Below are 18,980 nucleotides of genomic sequence, written 5' to 3'. Positions count from 1 at the left end.
AGGCGAGCAGCCTCACCAGCACGCCTTCGTTCGACGTCGCCCGTCGGCAGAGGGCCCTGCCGCACCCTACGGGCTACTGCAGTCACGCAAACCTTGTCTCTTCATTACAGTTGCGGCTTCTCGCGTTCGCTTTCTTTGCATGTCGCCGTCGCCGAGCGGTGAGGTGAGTCGTGGTGGGTGAGCGCGGAGACATGGCGGGCTCGCTCTATGTCCCGGATCCGAGCGCGCAGGATACGATGGTGCAGCCTTGGGACGAGGCGTTTCGGGTACGTACACCACGCGCTGAGCCTTCTATCCTTGGGTTTTGTGGCCTCGTCCGCGTGCTCGTTGGTGCTGGCACACGATTGCGTCACGATGCTCAGGGGGTGTTTGGTGGCACAGCAGTAACCAATCCAACAACCAATCAGTCGGCGTCCGTCACGTCCAACATGTTGCATAGGAGAGAAGAAGACCCGCAATGTCAAGAGATAGGATGTGGCTCGGATGGACTGCTGTGCCACTACAACGTGGGCATGGTGTAGTCGGCCGCAATTCTATGCAGCTATGGAGATTAGAATCGCTCCGACTATACGAGTAAACATGTAGACTATATTCTAACAATCAACAGACCCAGCGTGATGTCGGACTCCTAGTTCCAATCAACTTCCACACTGCCCCCCTGGTATCCCTCAGAGCAGCCTGCTTCAGCAACGGTCTTTACGAGGACACATCGTTCCAGAGATGCTTCTCGAACTTGCTCGCGGTTGGGCTGCGGAGGTTCATGGTAGACACGTACTGGGACGCGTCACGGGGCGAGTGGAGTCTGTGTCCTGCTGAGATTCCACCGGCCTTTGCAGCAGGAAGCTCGTCTTCCACGGTGCCTGTGCCGACGTTCACAGCGTCGAGTAGTTTGAGTCCCACGAGTGCTGGGGTGACTGCGACTGTTACTTCGGTAGGATTCCCAAAACGCCAGGATGCATTTTCTAGATTGGGTCCTAGATCCATCACGTCGAGCATCCCCTCCTCAGTGTCCTCATCCGCATCTGCATCAGCATCATCATCAGGATCCTCAAGTGCGGGTTCGTCTAGCGCGGCAGCTACTTCGTCCACTCCAGTTGCTGCCCCAGACCAAGCTCCCGGCGGAATCATTTTCCAGCTGGGCAGCTACAATTGCACCTCCACAATAACGCTCGGCTACCTTACTGGCATTTTCAATGACTTTCTCGACGCGACATCAACCACGACTGATGCCTCGTTCACATATTTGCTTCTCAACATCCATGCTGCTGCATCTTGGGAACACCCAGATGAGCCTGCTCAACAACCCTCTGCCGATCAGCTTCCAGGGGCAGGTCATCTCCTCAGCGATGTCATGAACGGGAACCTCTCCGAGGAACTGTATAGGCCTTCGAAACTAGCCAGCGACCGCGCACACCTAAGTCAATCTTGGACCGGTGTAGGTGAGGATAACATGCCCTTAGAGGGCTACTACACGGTAAACAACGCCAACACCAATGACCCTTCTACGGCCGACGGATGGCCGACGGAAGCCTACGTCCAGTTCCACCAGTACTTCCGCCTCCTCGCCATCTTCGGCACCATCGACCCCCAAATGGCCGCCTACAACCAGGCCCTTGACGCCGACACCATCTTCCCCGCCTCCACGCTCTCCTTCCAACAACACGTCTCCCTCTCTTCCACAGGGAACGTAACCTCCGGCTGCCTCTTCGACGCAGCCCAGACGTCAATAAACTCTCAAACGAACTCCTCCTTCGCCCTCACCACAGTCCCGTCCTCCTTCTCCGTCCCCTCAAACCCGAATCTCACAACCCCACTGCCGGAGATAGCGAACCTCACCGTCTGCGGCCTCTCCCCCTTCCTCAACCACTCCCTCACCTCCGACAACACGACCGCAGCTACGAACCCCCTCCCCTACGCCGCCTTCACACACTCCTACCTCTGGTCCTGGGCCCCAGGCGAGCCGCTCAATGCCACGGATCCGAACAGCAGTGGTGCAACGGGGAACCGCTGCGCCGCCGCGTACACCTCCGGCGCGTACCCCGGGCAGTGGCACGTCGTGGACTGCAGTGCTCCGCTGCGGGTCGCGTGTCAGGACCCGTCGCAGCCGTACAGCTGGAGCGTGAGTTCAAGAACCGCGACGTACGACGGCGCGGAAGATGCGTGCGCAGAGCCGGCGACGTTCAGCGTCCCACACACGCCGCTGGAGAACGCGCATCTTTTATCCGCTGTGCGCTCTTCCCCTTCCCCGTCTTCATCCCCAAGCGGAGGAGATTCAATCCTGCTCAACCTCAACAGCATGGACATCGCCGATTGCTGGGTCGCCACGCCGAACGGAACGTGTCCCTACCGCCCGCCCAGCGACATAGACAAGGCGCGAATCGTCGTCGTCCCGACGGTCGCAGCCGTCATCATCTTTGTGTGCGCGGCGCTGACGTTTTTCGTCAAGTGTGCGAGTAATCGGCTGGAGGATAAGAGGGGCCGGCGGAGGCGGACGGTTGGGGGTTGGGAGTATGAGGGGGTGCCTAGTTAGAGGCTTCATCGAGGGAAGGATGAGTGTGGTGTGGTGTGTGCGATGTATATGTATGATAGAGTGGGGGTGGGTATGCAGCATGGGCTTATTTCCACGGCGTTGGGACATGTATATTACGAGAGAAGTTTGGGCCGCTGTCGCCCATGGGGTGACGGCGCGTCATTGCACCATACACAAATGCAGTACTTGCACACGGCAGCACAATCGACCTTACATCGGCCTGGCAAATCTTTGAGCGGCGGGGTGAGAGCCGCTGCTGTCCCGCAGGACTGTGCTACAGCACGCTACATAATTCCAGCAAAGTTCGCCAATCCAAAACCCGACTCCCCAACTCTCCAGCTCATAACTGCACACCATTACCGCATACCACGGCACCGCTAACTCCAACTCCCCCTCCCAGTCCGAACTCACGCTCACGATACTTCCCAGCCATCAGAAACTTCAGCAACCCGCCCACACCCCCGCTCGTCCTCCCAATCCCATTCCCCAACCCCATCTCCATCGTCTTCAAAGATGCCCGCCGAAAACTCCCGCTTTACCTGCCCGTCCAGCTCCGGGTCCGGCTCAAACAGCGGACTCTCTTCCACCAGACGCCGTATTTGGGGAAAGACATGCGGTTCCTGCTCCGCAGCCTTTGTGGCCGTGTGAGGGATGGGTAGAGGGGTAGGGCCAGCGTGGGAGTAAGCGTGCGGATGCCTGACCGCCGTCCACGGCGCCCGCATCTCCCCTTGCGCCTGCACGGTGGTCCGTCAGCACATGCACTTGCCGGCATCATCCATGGCCCCTCTGCTGTCTCTGCCACGGGATCCAGGGCAGAAACTCACCTCTCGGGGCGACCCCACAACGTCCGTCCGCCCACCTCTCCTCCTCGCCCTGGTTCTCGGCACCGGACCCTCGCCTCCTCTCTTCCTCTTCTTTCCCGTAGTCATCCCCACCTCCCCCTCCCCCTTCCCCTCCCCAATCCCCTCCACCTGCCCCAGAACCCCGACCCCCAGCCTCCTCTCAAAATGCGCCCACAGCGTCGTATTTCCCCCCTGATCCTCCTCGTAATCTTCCATCCCGCCAAGCGCCGCCCCCCAGTCCTCCCCCCACACGCCCCGCTCCCATTCCTTCCCCTCTCCACAGACATCGTCAACGCTCACGTGGAAGTGCACGCCAAACGCCCTCGGGTTCCGGAACAAACTGCGACACGCATGCGCGCACGCGGCGTCGTAGGTCGCCACGTAGGCGTGCGAGGCGGGGAGCGTGAAGGCGTGCCGGGCAGTGAGGAAGTCGCGGACCGTAACTGTGGGCGTGCTTGTCGCCGTGGGAGCGCCCGGGATGTGGTGTGTGGAGGCTGCATGCCGTTTCCCCGCGCGTGGGTGAGGTCTCAGGGGCGGAGATGGAGATGGAGATGGGGACAGAGTGTCGGGTGGAGGCGCGTGCATGTTGCGCGGCACCGTGTTCTGATTGTCTTCGACTATCTTGATGCAATCTGGTTGACGAGGTATTTGTGCGGAGGAGACGCCAGAGACGGCGCGGCTACTGGGAAAAGGAGTAGACGTCGAGCGGAAGAAGACTTTGTTTGCGCGGTCAGGGTACCAATTCAGTTCTGCTGATACAACCTTGGCTCGTCCATGTGAGACACCACGCAAAAGAAGGTAATCGAGCAGGTGAAAGCTGAGCTAACGGCGGCGAAGTGCAAATGAGAGAAGACAAGTCGACTGGAGTAAAGAGAAGTGAGCAGTGCCCTCAAACCTATTATCAAATTCCCCGTGCTCCCCTTCGCCATATTTCCCATAAATAATAAAAGAACCCCCGGCCGCCGCAAAACCAGCATATCCATAACAAACACCCTTGGCTCATGCCAAAATTACACATCCACCACTCCAGCAGCACCGTCCTCCCTGCCCCCCGCCGTTCGCAGTTCCTTACTCACCCTGCAACAACTCTCACCCAATTTCTCCTCCTTCTTCCTCACCAAGGCCTCCTTGACCAGTTACCTCCGCCTAGACTCTATGGGTGCATCGAACTCCTTCCACACCTTTATGTCCCTGATAGCCACCAGCAGCTCCCCATCAACCCTATTCCTATCGACTCCACACCCCGCCGGCATATACAGCGTGATCTTATCATCGTTGGTAAGACTGGCACGCACAAGGGGTCTCACCTCCGGATCAACACAAATTCCTGGCCGCGCATAGCCAATGATGATATCCCAGTCCAGCAAGCTGCTCCCGGTGTATGTGTCGATGATCGTGAAGTCGGAGTCAGCACCGTCAGCGTGGTGCTTCTTTAGCGCAGCTATCATCTTGGCCGAGCGCTTTTGCTTTGTATTCCCATCAAACTCCGGTAGGCACTCCACTTCGTCGTTCGGTATCTGTATTTCACCCATGCGATTGGGCACCTTGCCGTATCTTGAAGGGATGTATGTGTAGGCGTTATGTTTGTGTCTAGTCTCAAGGCATGAGGTATAAGTTTTGCGCGGCCAACGATGAGGTCCAAGTGGTGGGTTCTGGTGGCGTAGGCATCGACTGTGATGACTTGCTCTGTAACGAGTTCTGTTGGTGGAATTTGTGATGGGTAGGTGATCGGCCAGGGGAATTTCGAGGTGTCGAGACGTCCTTCCGGAACGAATTCGTTCCTGTCTTCCTCTTCCGTGACACGCCGCCTCTTCAGGACGTTAGCTTATCGCACAATAAGCGCATATCCGGAACGAACCAGCCCTTGCCTTTTCGTCGCCCATATTCCTTAGCCTTGCCATTTCTTTCTCCTCCGCGCTCATATGCATCTCTTCACCAAGACACAAGTGACTCTTTGACATATCAAGTTTCTCAGTGAGCGACCACCGCTCGAAGTGTACAAACACCACCAAGTCCCGAGCCCCGCAAAACTCCGGTCCGAAGTAACACCCATTGTCCCACTCGCCCTCCGCCGCCCGTGCATCACATGCGCCTGATTGAAATGAACATAGGCCTTATATTCGTCGGCTGGACGCTCGCAGATTCGACGCGCGATGGCTATGAGCTCCTGCAATTGCCCTACGTCAGTGTCGGACCATGAGGAATGACGAGAACCACTCACGCCATACTGTTGTGCGCGACTCGCAACAATCAGGTATGTTACTTTTGGTCTGCTGAAGTCGGCGATAAGAATATGAGCAATTTGCGCCATGGTGAGGATATTTGCGACTTGATGGAGATGAAGAGGTAGGGTAGATGACCAAAAAGACCAAAAAGGAGTAACCGATGGGGCAAGATCAAGAGTCATGCTCATAAATAGTGAGTGAGAGAGAAGAAACAGAGAGCTGAAAGAATGCGCATATGATACCTATCAAGCGGGCTTTCAAAGGGAGAATTCCCTTACGCTATTCGGCTTATCTGACCAGAAGTAGCAACTTCTCTATGCACAGGCAAAGATACCACCAACTCCGAAACGCAAATCTCAGTACGAAAGAAGGACGAACACATGAATCGTCCACTGCAAGCCTGGCGCTAGGGGCCATATGGTTGATGTGTTTCGTCGAACCACGAACCATACCGAACGGTTGGCGGGCGCTTAGATTCGCCGCTTTTTCGAGGACTCTTCGGGTCCTCGGGTGTGATCTGGATATCAGAGTCCTCGGGTGTTAGCTTGGAAGCAGATTCCTCGGGTGTAAGCTTGATCATGTTAAATAGTGCAGAATGACTCGCGGTGGTTTCGTACCGGAGAAGGTGTCCTAGCAGGCCTCGTCCTGCTCGGCAGACATTCTGCGTAACGAACAGCAGGGCCAGCATCTTCCTGGGGAAGCTCTAGTATGTCATTGAGTACTGGGAGTGTAACCGTTGGTCCGAATGTGCGGGTGAGGTTGTCAATCCGGTCTGCAGCGTTGTTAATCCGATCGGCGACGTTATTGATCTCGCAGGCAGGGTTGCCAAACTGGTGGCCAAGGCTGGTCGCATGGTCTCTCAGAAAGTTCAGCTGACCCTGGATACTTTCGATTCCGGCCAATAGTAAATCAATCCTTTCCGTGGGCGGCATTCCGGTTGAAGGATATGATATGGTAGGAGGTATTAGGGGAGGCACGGCTTGGGAAGAAACAGCAGATTCGCTGTCACGAGGCTGGTCAGCTGTGGACCATGACGTTAGCAGACTTGTCCAATAGTGGCGCGCCAGTGGCCCAACTCACTGTCAGTTGACTCGTCGTTGCCGCCCATAGTTGACAGCTCAACTTCCTGGATGGCTGGTGACCTGGAACGAGAAAAGGGAAAACGACTCCAGCGCGAACTCTCCCCTGGACGGTTGCGGCCTCTCCACGAGAAGTTGAACCTATAGATTGGGACCACGATAGGAGATTCTGGAGGGGGAGGGAGGTCTTTCGACAGATGTAGACTATCCAAAAGCTTTTCTATGCTGGTCTTTCTGCTAACCTGAGGAGACTTAGTAGCCTGGACGGATGGCCGAGACGATTGGCGGCTCCAGGGCCGGTAGCCATAGTCGCGATCCCGATACGGCTGATAATCGTTGGGATCCTGGGGCGAGTGCGAACGTGCTCGCGGCGGCGGACTGGGCCGATCCCCAGAGTATTGGTCTTTCAGGACGTAGCGCTCAAGGCGAGGACCTGGGAAGGGGCGCCACATATTGTCGCTCCATCTTCTGTCTGACTTCAGAGGCTTCTGTAGAGGGGAAGCACAACAAACAGGGCTATGAATTCCGGCACACTGGCAAGGCTCTTCGTAATCGCACTGACCCTTTGCGGAACAGTTCCTACAGCGATCGTGTGCGCTCTCCCAATCACCACAGCAGCATTGACAGCCGCTTCCGTTTGGTTCATCCATCATCGTTGCGGAAAGCTGGGTAGCTAATTCGTCTATTTGCGCTGATGTATCCGCTCGGGCAGCACGGTCAGATCGTTTGGGAGTGTCCTTGTGCGCTCTGATTCCATCAGAGGTCCCTTCCCACGTTAGCAAGACACACCAAGGTACAATTAGACACGCGGATACAACATCGCACCTGGTGTCTCATCACGCAGCACTTTGCGCATTCGTTTGTGGGGCCTCTGGCGATACTTGTTGATAGGCTTCACCAGGTGCCCCGTGATCGATTTGATGAGGCTGGTCATTTTGCGCCTTCGATACATGCACGCGTGGAGAACTTTGCGTTGGCACTTAGGGTACGTATTGGCTGGTGTCTCTAGGGTGTCGAAGCGTGCAGTGGAAAGTGACTCTGGCACATCGGAGCGTACGCTAGGCGAGTTGTATGGTGTGACAGATCCTTCGATGTCCATAAGAAACCTGACAGACTTCTCTTGGGGGCCAGTGAGTTCGGTAGATGCAGAGATCTTTGGAGGAACTGTCTCGAAACAGAGGCAACCAACTGCACCGCCGATGTCAGCCAGGCCATGGATGAAGGTTTCGTCAGCGTTGGACCTCGTCCGATCTTGTATCTTTTCAGCATGATTCCCCGATGTGGCCTCGACATAAGCGATTGAAGGTAGTTGGGTAAGTAACTAGCGATATACGATGAGTGCAGGGCATCCAGCGTGGATAGCAATGGACAAACGTGGGTGCAGGGACGCGAACGAGCTGTTGGTGTGGCGATGGAGTTGACGAGAGATGACGAGATGGTAGTTGTCATTGATGGCCGCGCTAAGGTACACATGGCAAGAGCGATTGTGTGCCCGGCGGCCGGCAGTCAGGGTAGGAGCGGCCTTTGTTACAATTCAAAATCTTGTTGCATTACACGTTGGTATCTTGGATCTTGAAGCTCTCACAGCTCACTCTTGCCCTTGATTCCTTCCAGCTTCTCTTTACCCCAAAGGGTCGGCCCGTCGTCCCCGTACAAGGGGTCCCTCTTCAGCCATGGAACTTTCTCTACAACCTTTGCTTTCTCTCCTTCTTCAGCGTTCCCATAACACATGTCCCAATTGCATCCCTCAGGGTAGCTCCCCACCATCATGAACCCCCCTCCATCTCCATAGTCCTCTAGCAGGCGATGTCCCACACCCGCTGGCACCACAACCGCATCTCCAGCTTTCACCTCAGCTTCAACTTTGCCAGGATTCTGCTCGCCGCCGAAGAGCAATCTTGCGCGGCCCTGATACACGCAGAGGACTTCGTGGGTCGTGCTGTGGTAGTGGGTAGTCGAGTACATGGTGTAACGCCATTGTGGGGTGAGGCCGTTGGAGGGCAAATGTGACTCTAAGGTTGAGGCGGAGGTGGACGGTGGATAGGCCGAGTGGTAGATGAACAGGGGATGGGAGTGGGGTGCTGTGTTGGGTATGTTGGAGTGGGTGGGGATGAGGTGGGTAGAGAGGCGGAGGGAGGCGAGAGGTGTGAGGTTGAGGGATGGCATTGTTGATGCAAAGAATTTCTGTGGTCTGGGAATTGTTTGAGTGTGGTTTCCCAATGTGCTGTAACAACGGGGGTGGACTTCAAGGGTCCGGCGATGGCGCGAATGCGAACGACGTCATAGCTACATGATACATCAATATTAGAACATCTATTGTGTGAGCGAGCAACATATAGCCTAGATACATTAAGACTTGTGCAGCTGTTGATACTGACGAATTCCGGGTACAAAGCACATGCCGCACGAGTATTCGAGAAGACGCGAGGTGGGTGGTCATCTTTTCGCGTCCGCAGTGCAGTGACACGTGCGCGCTTGCCACGGCCAACCGTGGGCTGTGCATCTGTGAATGCCGCAGAGCTTGCTCTTCGCGGGGCTCGATCTGAGCAAACGGGCTGCAGATTCAGGGTATGAGGCGTGTGCGCGGGCATTGCTGGAGTTGAACGTTGAGTCCGGGGTGCGGTGGCTGACGGCATTAAGGCTGCAGCGAGCCAAGAGATCTGAGCTTCGGTCAGTCTACTGGTGCCTGGCTGACGGTGATTCACAAAAGCTCGCCGTCGCCGGGCAAAGCACCTTCACCCGCCTTCTCTCCCGTTCCTCGACAAGTCAACGCCCTCCGCGTGACTGTAACGGCCGTGACCCGTGCGTGCAGACCAAACACGTCGCCGCACCCCGACCCGCCCTCTACAACAGCAACCGCGGCGCCACCTCTCCCCGCCGCCCCAACGCAACTGCAACTGCATTTCCCCCAGTGCACACCTGCCACACCCACCCACGCTCCTTGACTCGCCCGCCGCTCTCTATCACGTGCCCCCGGCCAACCCGAAAATACCGCTCTTCAAGCGCAAGAAGTCGCCCTCGAAAAGTGCCACAGTGCACGCGACGCAGCAGACCGACATGGCATCCTCCATGCCGCCCGTCCCTGCAAAGGACGATGTCCGAGCAACGTAAGTAGCCCTGTCTGATTTGTTCGTCCGCACACGCTGTTCCCAGGCCTTGAATACTGCTTGCGTGATCTGCACGCCGAGTCCGCTCAACACCACATTTTGCGGGCAACTCGCTAATACGCCGCAGATGGACGTACCTCGAAGCCGGTGTAGACAAGATTATGCACAGCCTGCGAGACGGCATGGACATGAAGACGTACATGGGCCTGTACACCGCCATTCACAACTTCTGTACCGCCCAAAAAGCCGTCGCCGGTTCATCCTTCACATCGCACAACAACCGCGGTGGGGCCCATCTCCTCGGAGAAGATCTATACCAGCACTTGATCGAGTACCTGAAGGTTCACCTTAAGGTGGTGCAGGACAAGTCGCACGAGCACACCGATGAGGCCCTCCTCTCCTTCTACATCAAGGAATGGGGCCGCTACACGACTGCCGCCCAATACAACAACCACTTGTTTAGGTACCTAAACCGCCACTGGGTTAAGCGCGAGATGGATGAGGGAAAGAAGAACATCTACGACATCTACACCCTGCATTTGGTTCGCTGGAAGGAGGATCTGTTCACTGGCACCCAAGAACAGGTCATGCGCTCTGTGCTGAAGCTGGTGGAGAAGCAGCGGAATGGCGAGACTATTGATCAGATGCAGGTCAAGCGTGTCGTCGATTCGTTCGTGTCCCTCGGTCTGGACGAGCAGGACAGCTCCAAGTCAACGCTCGACGTGTACAAGGAGTTCTTCGAAAAGCCATTCCTCGCGTCGACGGCAGAGTACTATGACAACGAGTCCAAGCAGTTCTTGGCGGAAAACAGCGTGGTTGAATACATGAAGAAGGCCGAGATCCGCCTGGAAGAGGAGAAAAACCGTGTCAGCATGTACTTGCTCGCCGAGATTATGTCCCCTCTGATGCGCACGTGCGAAGAGGCGCTCATTACGAAGCACTCCCAGGCTCTCCGAGAAGAGTTCCAGGTCTTGCTAGATCACGACAAACAAGAAGACCTTGGCCGCATGTACAACCTGCTTGCCCGCATTCCGGAAGGCCTCGACCCGCTGCGCACGCGCTTCGAGACCCACGTCAGGAAGGCCGGTCTGTCGGCCGTAGAGAAGGTCTCCGTGGAGGGCGACAGCATTGAACCTAAGGTGTACGTTGATGCGCTTTTGGAGGTCCACACTCAGTACCAGGATCTTGTCAACCGCGCCTTCAATGGCGAGTCGGAATTCGTTCGATCACTGGACAATGCCTGCCGCGAGTTTGTCAACCGGAACAAGATCTGCAAGTCCGGCTCGAACAAGTCGCCTGAGCTTCTCGCAAAATACACAGATACCTTGCTGAAGAAATCGAGCGCGAAGATGTCGGAGGAGGACAACATGGAGGCGCTTTTGTCTCAGGTCATGACTGTCTTCAAATACATTGAGGATAAGGATGTGTTCCAGAAGTTCTACTCGCGCATGCTTGCCAAGCGTTTGGTGCAGAGCACCTCCGCCTCGGACGACGCAGAGACCACCATGATCTCGAAGTTGAAGGAGGCCTGTGGATTCGAATACACCAACAAGCTGCAGCGCATGTTCCAGGACATGCAGATTTCCAAGGACCTGAATGGCACATATTCTGATTGGCTAGATCAGACGTACGAAGCTCCAGAGCGCAAGGGGTTCGTCGACGCCAGCTACAACATTCTTGGAACTGGTTTCTGGCCTTTGAGCGCGCCCACCACGACTTTCACACCGCCTCAACTTATTGTGCAGACTTATGAACGTTTTACCACCTTCTACAACAACAAGCACCAAGGCCGCAAGCTGACATGGCTGTGGCATCTATCAAAGGGCGAGATGAAAGCCAACTACTGCAAGGTTGCTGGCGGCAAAATGGCTCCCACATTCCAAGTGTCGACGTACCAGATGGCCATTCTGCTGCCTTTCAACGACACAGATACGGTCACATACGACGAGATTGCCGAACTCACCAAGCTCGACAAGCAGACACTTGACCCCAGCATAGGTATCTTCATCAAGGCGAAGGTCCTCACTGCCACACCGGAGGGCGCCAAGCCGGAATCGGGCACCACGTATACGCTGAACCTGGGCTTCAAGACAAAGAAGCCGAAGATGAACTTCAACATTGCGATCAAGGGCGAACAGAAGCAGGAGGCTGAAGATACGCACAAGACCATCGAGGAGGACCGCAAGCTCCTCATGCAGGTACGCATAGCTTGTTTCGCATTCACATGCACGTTGCTAACTTTTTCCAGTCGGCCATCGTGCGTATCATGAAGTCGCGCAAGAAGATGAAGCACCAGCAGCTTGTCTCGGAGACGATTGCGCAGATCAAGAACCGCTTCATGCCCCGCGTCCCAGATATCAAGAAGTGCATCGACATCCTGCTCGAGAAGGAGTACCTGGAGCGTCTGGAGGGCGACGAGCTCGGCTACCTTGCCTAGTCCCCGCAATCGTATGTCTTTTTCTAGCGAGTAATGGTTTTCTCAGTTAGGACCGGTGAGGCAAGATGGCTTTGCGGGTCCGGTATCTCTGCGCGTTATGGGCTGCTCTACTTGGCGTTTTCACAGGACACTTTGTGTGTATCGGGCATCGGATGGGCGCTAGATGAGCTATGGCTTCGCATGTGACGTTTGAGCCCAGAGGGCTCAATAGATGAAGAATGGAAATGTGAGTTGAGTCGTGAGCGAGGTGGCTTAGCCAGCCTTGAAGTAAGTAGAGACAAACTTCATTTATCCATAATACCTAACTTTGCTCGCCCACTGTGGTCCCATCGTACTACCCTGGCAATCCAAACTTCATATTCCATCTCACCGCAGGATCGGCATATCCAATCGTGCTTTCGCGTCGCCGTAACGGCTGCTCTCAAAGGTGGGCATGACGTGCTTTGAGCTACGCGTTGCAACACCACCAACCCCACACTATCTCGACATCGGTTCGAGAGATGCCCTATGGCAATGTTGTCTCCCACCACACTACGCATATATCCGACTTTCCAGACGGTAGATAACGCGAACCCCTCCCGATGTCGTGCTCGCATTGCTCGCTCAGCGAACGCTGAGCTCCGAGGAGTTAAGGGTGGAGGGCATGGTATATGAATGGAGCATATTGTGCCCCCATGAGATCTACGCTTCGTGTCGTTTTTCCTTCTCACTAGTTTCAATCTTGTGTATTGGCCATGGCGACGCTCGAAGCCCACAAGCACATCTCTCCCGACTCGGGCTATCCTACCGTCCTCCATCCTGTACGCCCACGCATCTCAGTCCCCTTCGCCCCTCAAACAGCTAACACCCCAGAACTTCAACCCCAAAATCCGCAACTGGACCCCAACCGACCCCATCCGCTCGGAAATCACACCCCCAAAAGACCGCGCACACTTCGCCGACCCAGCCAAATCGCGCCTCCTCTCCGTCGCCACAGCCACAGACCTCACTGAAGGCATCGGGACCCTGCTCTCAGGCGTGCAACTATCTCAACTGACCCCCGACCAACTGGACGACCTCGCCCTCCTCGTCGCCGAGCGAGGCGTCGTCTTCCTCCGTGGCCAGGACCTCGATACCGCCGGCCAAGTCAAGCTCTTCAGTCACTTCGGCATCCTAGACAAACACCCCGCGCAGAAAAACAGCGCGCACGTCACCATCAAGGGTAGCTCGAGCGACTGGCGGCAGGACGCGGCGTACACGCCGTGGCCGCAGGCTGGGTGGCACGCCGACACTTCCTTTGAAGTCAACCCGCCGAGCTACAGCTTGCTGCGCATGGAGGCGCACCCGGATGTCGGCGGGGACACAGCCTGGGTTTCGCAGTACGGCTTGTTCGACGCCCTGAGCCCGGCGTACCAACAGCTGTTTGAGGGCCTGCATGCAGTGCACACGTCGCGCCTCCAGTACGACACTATTCTTGACCTGTGGGGCGTTGGGCCCAACCGCCCCCCCATAGACACGCATCACCCCGCGGTGCGGACGCATCCTGTGACCGGCCTCAAGGCGCTTAATGTCAATGAGGGGTTTACGACGGGTTTTGCGGAGCTGAAAAGGGTGGAAAGTGATAAACTATTGGATTTTGCGAATTGGCATATTCACGCCGCGGACGATCAGCTGGTGAGGTGGAAGTGGGAGGTTGGGAGTGTGGCGATGTGGGATAACCGGTGCACGGTGCATAGGGTTATCCCGGGGCGGTATGAGGCTGGGACGAGGAGAGGGGTGCGGACGACGGTATTTGGGGAGAAGCGTAAGTGGGGTGTGGTCTTGACGTGGAAGTGGTCATGGCTGACTGCGTGTAGCGTTTTTGGATCCAAACAGTGAGAGCAGAGATGAGCGGGAGAAGAGGCTGAAGAAAGAGAAGGAGGGTGAGGATACCAGGAATGGCGTGAATGCAAATGGCAATGGTACTGATGGAGGGCCTGGCGATGCGAATAAGGTGAATGGAAGCTAGGGGTACAGTATGATTTATTCGGAATGATGCACGACCTCCTTTTCTCGCAATCCCTCCGCGCAACGTCTATACACAACTCACAAACAGCAGCGTCAGACAATGAAACGCTCAATATGTTCTATAAATAACATTGCACAAGAAGCTTAAACACACTTCAGCCCCCGACATCTTCACCGCAATCATACGCGTGATCTAGCTACACGCCGCCGCCCCATCGCACCGACTCGGCACATCTCCATCACCGCCCCAAGCCTGTCCAGCGCCCAAGCAATTCGTTGGCCGAATTTGCTCAGACGCAGTCACCGTCGCCGTGCACTTAACCTCGTAGCCCCCTGCACCCGGTGCCTGTGCCGCGGTAGGCGTAGCAATCAGTGAAGTACCAGCTGCCTCAGAAACCGAGACAGGGGGTTTCGGACCGGGCGTTACAGCCGAAAGAGAAGTAGAAGGGGAAGCAGAAGAGGGAGCGAGGGGAATGCTGGGTGTTACGACAGGAGCAGGCTCGGTGGGGAGAGGAGCAGAGGTAGGAAGCTCGATGGGCGTGACGGGTGCAGCATTTGACGGAACGGGTACAGGGGTAGTGGCGTTGGCCGGTGTAGCAGCGGAAGAAGAAGTTACCTGCGGAGCGTCAGCGGAGGAACTGACCGCAGCAGAGGGGACGGGTACTGACGCAGCATTTCCCTTCGCCACGCCCACGAACGCGTTGAGGTTGACGGGGCTGCAGTTCTCAGTGATCTCAAGACCGCCCTTCGCGCTGAACACATCCGCGCCGCCGCGTAAGAGTGCGAAGGTCTGCGCGCCCGTGCCCATGGCGACTTGGTATGCGGAGGCGCCTGCCGGGGCATAGAAGGTCTGCGTGTTGCTGCCAGACGTGACGGTCACGTTGCCCTCGCTTTGGAGGAGAGCAACAACGAAAACGGCGTCCTGGAGCGTGTCGATGCCGTCGAAGGTGCCGCATGCGGCCTTGGGAGTAGGCCGGTACCAGTACACGAGCTTGTCCTCCGTAACGCTGATCTCCTTGCTGCCAGCCTTGTACGCTGCGATGTACGGCTGTGCCATCTCGAGCCATCCGTCGTGCGGGAAGCCGTTCGCCCACGCGCTGCTCCCATCGTCGTTGTGAAGACTCGTCTCCGAGTCCGGCCCAATATAGTGGCTCTCGCCGTAGTCGTTCCACGTGATGATCTCGAGCATCTGGGGTGCCAAAGCGAGGATCTCGTTCCAGCGGCGGAACCAAAGCAGGTCGCCGGGGAAGACCCACGCCTTGGAGGGAAAGTTGGTGAAGAACCAAGGGGAGACAGGCGCCATGTAGGTCTTGCCCGCGAGCCACTCGGTGTACTTGGAGTCGAAGTCGGAGGTGGTGACGTTGGACTCTGCGGTGGGGGCGCGATTCGCGCCGTTGGAGTCCCAGCCGATCCAGTTGAAGGAGCCGTCGATGTCACCGACGGCAGTGGCATCTCTGATACCGGTAGGAGACAGGTTAGGCACGAGATACAGATCCGTGCCAGCGGCCGTGCGGACTGTGTTCGCGTTGAAGAGCTTGCTCGGGTCGTTGTCACCGTTGAAGGTGGATGCGAAGCACTTCCCGTCGACCATAAGCTGGCCGGGCTTGCCGCAGTACTCCTTGAGCTTTGCGCCGACGGCCTCGTTCTCGCTCGTCTCGAAGTAGTTGTAGTCGAAGGAGATGAAGACCTTCATGTCGTTGTTTGCGGCGCTCTCGTAGGCGTAGTTGAGCTGGGCGTCGGTGTAGTCGTCCTTTGCGATGTTGAGCGCGAAGGCGTCAATGCCTGCGGCTTTGGCCTTCTTCATGTCGTCGTCGTAGTCGGCGGCGCTGGAGCGCGTCGCCATGATGCCGATCATGAAGTGCGCAGCAACAATCTTCCCCGCATCTTGTCTCTTGACTGTCGAAGTCTTGAAGGGAGCCGCATTCGCAGCGGCGAGTAGCCCCAGGGCCACTGAAGTAGTAGAAGCGCGCATGTTGCAGACCAAACAAAAAGAGTGTGAAGTGAGCGACTGAAAAAGAGCGAATTTGTGGAATGTATAACAAGTAACGAACGAATCGAAGTGGATACCTCCTTCAACGATCTCTAACTTGTTATATATAAAGCCCAGTGCAATTCCGTCAGCGAAGCCCGGTAGACTGGACACCCTCCTGGGCCGGACCCCACACATCGAGGCTTAGCCCACCCTATAGCGCGCGCCATCTCGGAACAGCGTGAATGCGTCAAGGGAAGACTGGTTGGTCGGTAGTTCCGTTTCAGCACTGGTAAGTAATGCGTTTTGCGGAACGTCGGACTTGGAGGCAGGGATGATATACGGGCGGAGATTGAAGTTCACGCATGTTGGCCCTGTGGAGGATCATTAAGGATGGCGCTAAACCCGACGAGGCGATCTGCGAGGATTACAGTACGAAATCAGGTAAAGGCTTGAAATAAGCGGGTGAGATTCTTAAGTTGGACGGAGAGGTGTTGACTGAGGGTAGCTACTCGGCTCTAGCAGTTAGGGCCGAGTATATCGTAAGATTGTTGCTGTCGTTGAGATGTGCGCTGCTGTATCGACCGGTGTCGCGAAGTGCCAGCAATCTTAACGGAAATGCAGATGAGAAGGATTATGGAATACGGTTTGATCCAGGGAACAGTGTACGATCGTCCCAGACCCGCTTTTACTATTGCACCCGAAATAGTTCTCAGACTAAAGTCGTGTTCAAAAGTAGTCTGCGTACGCGCGTACGTGACAGTAACCAGATGCATGCATCGAGATTGCAACCTTAAGCATCTGTGGAGCAATAATTGGAGAGGAGCTCATCAGTCGATCGGAGAAAGTATTGCTGTTTCGGAGAAGGGCTTTGAATGATTGTTCGGTTCGTGTAATTGCGTTTGCGTGAGGCTCGAGTTGTGATCCGTGGACACCAGTAATAGCAGTAACATGCTGTAGAGAAACGAACTTCTGTTCAATGTGAAACATGCAATTGAGAAGTGCAAACAGGCGAAGGGTACCTCACGTCGAAGTGCCCAAACAGGGCCCGGGTAATAAGGCGTTCCATATATGTACACAAAGACTCCGTTACGTCCGTATGTATACTCGGGAGATGACGCCCCCACGCCGCCTCGTTCCGTAAGCGCCTCACAAACGCTGATCATATGTATGTTCTCCGGTCGACCATACATGTGATGATCAAAGCCGAACTCCTGGCTCGGAAATCGAGATGGCGAATTCGGCAATGACGATCATGCCTCTGCAGAATCCCATGCGCACAGTTTTGCGACCTCGACCTCCGCCCACGCTGCCACCGCACATTATGTCTCATCTATAGCTTCGCTTTAGGACCGAATGTCTTCACCACAGCTTCGACTCCCTTCCCCGCAACATCCGCGTCCTGCGGCGGCGTCCCTGTTGAGCATCCAACCGCGCCGACAACAACGCCATCCTGCACCACCGGCACACCTCCTGCAATGGTCATAAACCTTCCTCCATTGCTGTTGTTGATTCCAAATGCCGGTCCACCAGGCCAGACAGCCTCCTTGTAGACGCTCGTCGGCGCGCGGTGTCCTGCCGCCGTGAACGCTTTGTTGATGGCAATATCGATGGATGTGATTTTCGCGCCGTCCATGCGTGCGAAGGCGAGGAGGTGCAGCCCATTGTCGACGACGGCGATGTTCATGGGTACGCCGATTTCTTGGGCGCGCCTCTCGGCGGCGGCGAGGGCGGTGCGGGCGCCCTGGAGGGTAAGTGTGGGGACGGATCGTGTAGACATTATGAGAGAGAGAGTATGTGTGTGATCAACTGGGTAGCCGTGACAACCAGAGGTAATTGAGCGCCCAGATAGGCGGTGCGCTTTTGTGGAAAGTGGAGAGCTTCATGATGACGCAGCGGATATTGAAGGAGGGCATCGGGAACCCTTCCGACCGAGGTCAAAAAGATGCGCGGTTTGTGTTAGTAAGCACCTTGTTTCCACCAAGCTTCTCCCAACCTGCAATTTGAGAAACTATTCCGCAGGTTTTCCGAGAGAGTTGGTGGTGCGCTCGGCCATTTGAACGTTTCTCTGATGGCCACGTAGGCCGTATAGTTCGACGCCCTAAGATAGTATGTACAGTATGTGCAATGTGAGTCCTCCACGATGCGCCTGCCAGAGGTTTTACCTAGCTGTGTACCATGCAATGAACGAAGTGTACAGAGCACCAGCCCGGATAGGAACGTCTCATTGATTTACTCGGCATGATTCACTAAACACTCGATAAACAACCCTGACTTGCCTTCGCACTGCCCAAAACTACCACCATTGTCACCCACTTCTGCCGCGCTAACTCTCCAAACTCAATGCTCCCATTGGCCATGTAAACGGCCGTTTCGCATGGTTCCCCCTGCATCGCTCTTCTCGCATGCCAAGTGTGGAGAAAACACGGGAACCGTTATAGAACAGTCCGGTGGCGTTGACTGGCCCGTTCTCCTAACCATTCCCGCTTCAGACCAGCTACGTTACCATACGACATCAACCTTCACACTTCCATTTCTATTCTGTCCAGAAGTTATGGCCAGCCCATCTTTCTCCGCTTACATCGCATCGATAGGGACTACATGAACCTTGCTGCTCCATCTCAACGTCACTTGAAGACAAACTCTTCATAACATGGACTCATATGATCACAACCAGCATGAAGGCACTATCACCAGGGAAAAAGCAAGGCGCAACGGAGATTATTGGTAACGGAGTTGGATGCGATTGAATCTGGTTCCTACGGTATTCAAACTGGGGACGGCTGAATTGACTCTCTGATGGAG

At 55.9% G+C, this 18,980-nt stretch overlaps 8 protein-coding genes across 8 annotated transcripts; 3 read left to right on the top strand and 5 right to left on the bottom strand.

Annotated features, from left to right (window-relative positions):
- Positions 1-167: 167 nt before the first annotated feature.
- CC84DRAFT_1205724 (uncharacterized protein) lies at positions 168-4,128 on the top strand (the record flags this gene model as incomplete). The annotated part of the gene is made up of 4 exons (XM_018181994.1): positions 168-506; positions 608-2,525; positions 2,714-3,174; positions 3,511-4,128. Exons 1-4 carry the CDS (start codon positions 192-194, stop codon positions 4,126-4,128), a joined length of 3,312 nt encoding a protein of 1,103 aa, XP_018036498.1. The 5' UTR covers positions 168-191.
- Positions 4,129-4,318: 190 nt separating this feature from the next.
- On the bottom strand, positions 4,319-5,668 carry CC84DRAFT_750409 (uncharacterized protein). Its single transcript, XM_018187291.1, has 2 exons — positions 5,231-5,668; positions 4,319-5,182 (listed from the first exon to the last, which is right to left on the bottom strand). Exons 1-2 carry the CDS (start codon positions 5,331-5,333, stop codon positions 4,509-4,511), a joined length of 777 nt encoding a protein of 258 aa, XP_018036497.1. The 5' UTR covers positions 5,334-5,668; the 3' UTR covers positions 4,319-4,508.
- A 177-nt stretch (positions 5,669-5,845) lies between these two features.
- On the bottom strand, positions 5,846-7,592 carry CC84DRAFT_1164474 (uncharacterized protein). Its single transcript, XM_018178494.1, has 2 exons — positions 6,678-7,592; positions 5,846-6,618 (listed from the first exon to the last, which is right to left on the bottom strand). The coding sequence occupies exons 1-2, from the start codon at positions 7,327-7,329 to the stop codon at positions 6,179-6,181; spliced, it is 1,092 nt and encodes a 363-aa protein (XP_018036496.1). The 5' UTR covers positions 7,330-7,592; the 3' UTR covers positions 5,846-6,178.
- A 601-nt stretch (positions 7,593-8,193) lies between these two features.
- CC84DRAFT_1164472 (uncharacterized protein) lies at positions 8,194-8,973 on the bottom strand. The gene has a single exon (XM_018178493.1). The coding sequence runs from the start codon at positions 8,840-8,842 to the stop codon at positions 8,258-8,260; it is 585 nt and encodes a 194-aa protein (XP_018036495.1). The 5' UTR covers positions 8,843-8,973; the 3' UTR covers positions 8,194-8,257.
- A 404-nt stretch (positions 8,974-9,377) lies between these two features.
- On the top strand, positions 9,378-12,548 carry CC84DRAFT_1164471 (Cullin-domain-containing protein). The gene is made up of 3 exons (XM_018178492.1): positions 9,378-9,783; positions 9,911-11,981; positions 12,032-12,548. The coding sequence occupies exons 1-3, from the start codon at positions 9,734-9,736 to the stop codon at positions 12,218-12,220; spliced, it is 2,310 nt and encodes a 769-aa protein (XP_018036494.1). The 5' UTR covers positions 9,378-9,733; the 3' UTR covers positions 12,221-12,548.
- Positions 12,549-12,947: 399 nt separating this feature from the next.
- CC84DRAFT_1146002 (alpha-ketoglutarate-dependent sulfonate dioxygenase) lies at positions 12,948-14,207 on the top strand (the record flags this gene model as incomplete). Its single annotated transcript, XM_018176536.1, has 3 exons — positions 12,948-13,020; positions 13,073-14,003; positions 14,056-14,207. Exons 1-3 carry the CDS (start codon positions 12,955-12,957, stop codon positions 14,205-14,207), a joined length of 1,149 nt encoding a protein of 382 aa, XP_018036493.1. The 5' UTR covers positions 12,948-12,954.
- Positions 14,208-14,447: 240 nt separating this feature from the next.
- Positions 14,448-16,717, bottom strand: CC84DRAFT_750054 (uncharacterized protein). Its single transcript, XM_018187289.1, has 3 exons — positions 16,607-16,717; positions 14,875-16,549; positions 14,448-14,822 (listed from the first exon to the last, which is right to left on the bottom strand). The coding sequence occupies exons 2-3, from the start codon at positions 16,371-16,373 to the stop codon at positions 14,819-14,821; spliced, it is 1,503 nt and encodes a 500-aa protein (XP_018036492.1). The 5' UTR covers positions 16,374-16,549; positions 16,607-16,717; the 3' UTR covers positions 14,448-14,818.
- Positions 16,718-17,315: 598 nt separating this feature from the next.
- Positions 17,316-18,367, bottom strand: CC84DRAFT_750094 (DUF336-domain-containing protein). The gene has a single exon (XM_018187290.1). It carries the CDS (start codon positions 17,953-17,955, stop codon positions 17,509-17,511), a length of 447 nt encoding a protein of 148 aa, XP_018036491.1. The 5' UTR covers positions 17,956-18,367; the 3' UTR covers positions 17,316-17,508.
- Between the last annotated feature and the right edge of the window lie 613 nt (positions 18,368-18,980).

This window comes from Paraphaeosphaeria sporulosa (assembly GCF_001642045.1).
Source record: "Paraphaeosphaeria sporulosa strain AP3s5-JAC2a unplaced genomic scaffold CC84scaffold_5, whole genome shotgun sequence".
Lineage (NCBI taxonomy): Eukaryota > Fungi > Ascomycota > Dothideomycetes > Pleosporales > Didymosphaeriaceae > Paraphaeosphaeria > Paraphaeosphaeria sporulosa.
Note: the sequence above shows the minus strand (reverse complement) of the source record. Positions and strands in the feature narration are given on the sequence as shown.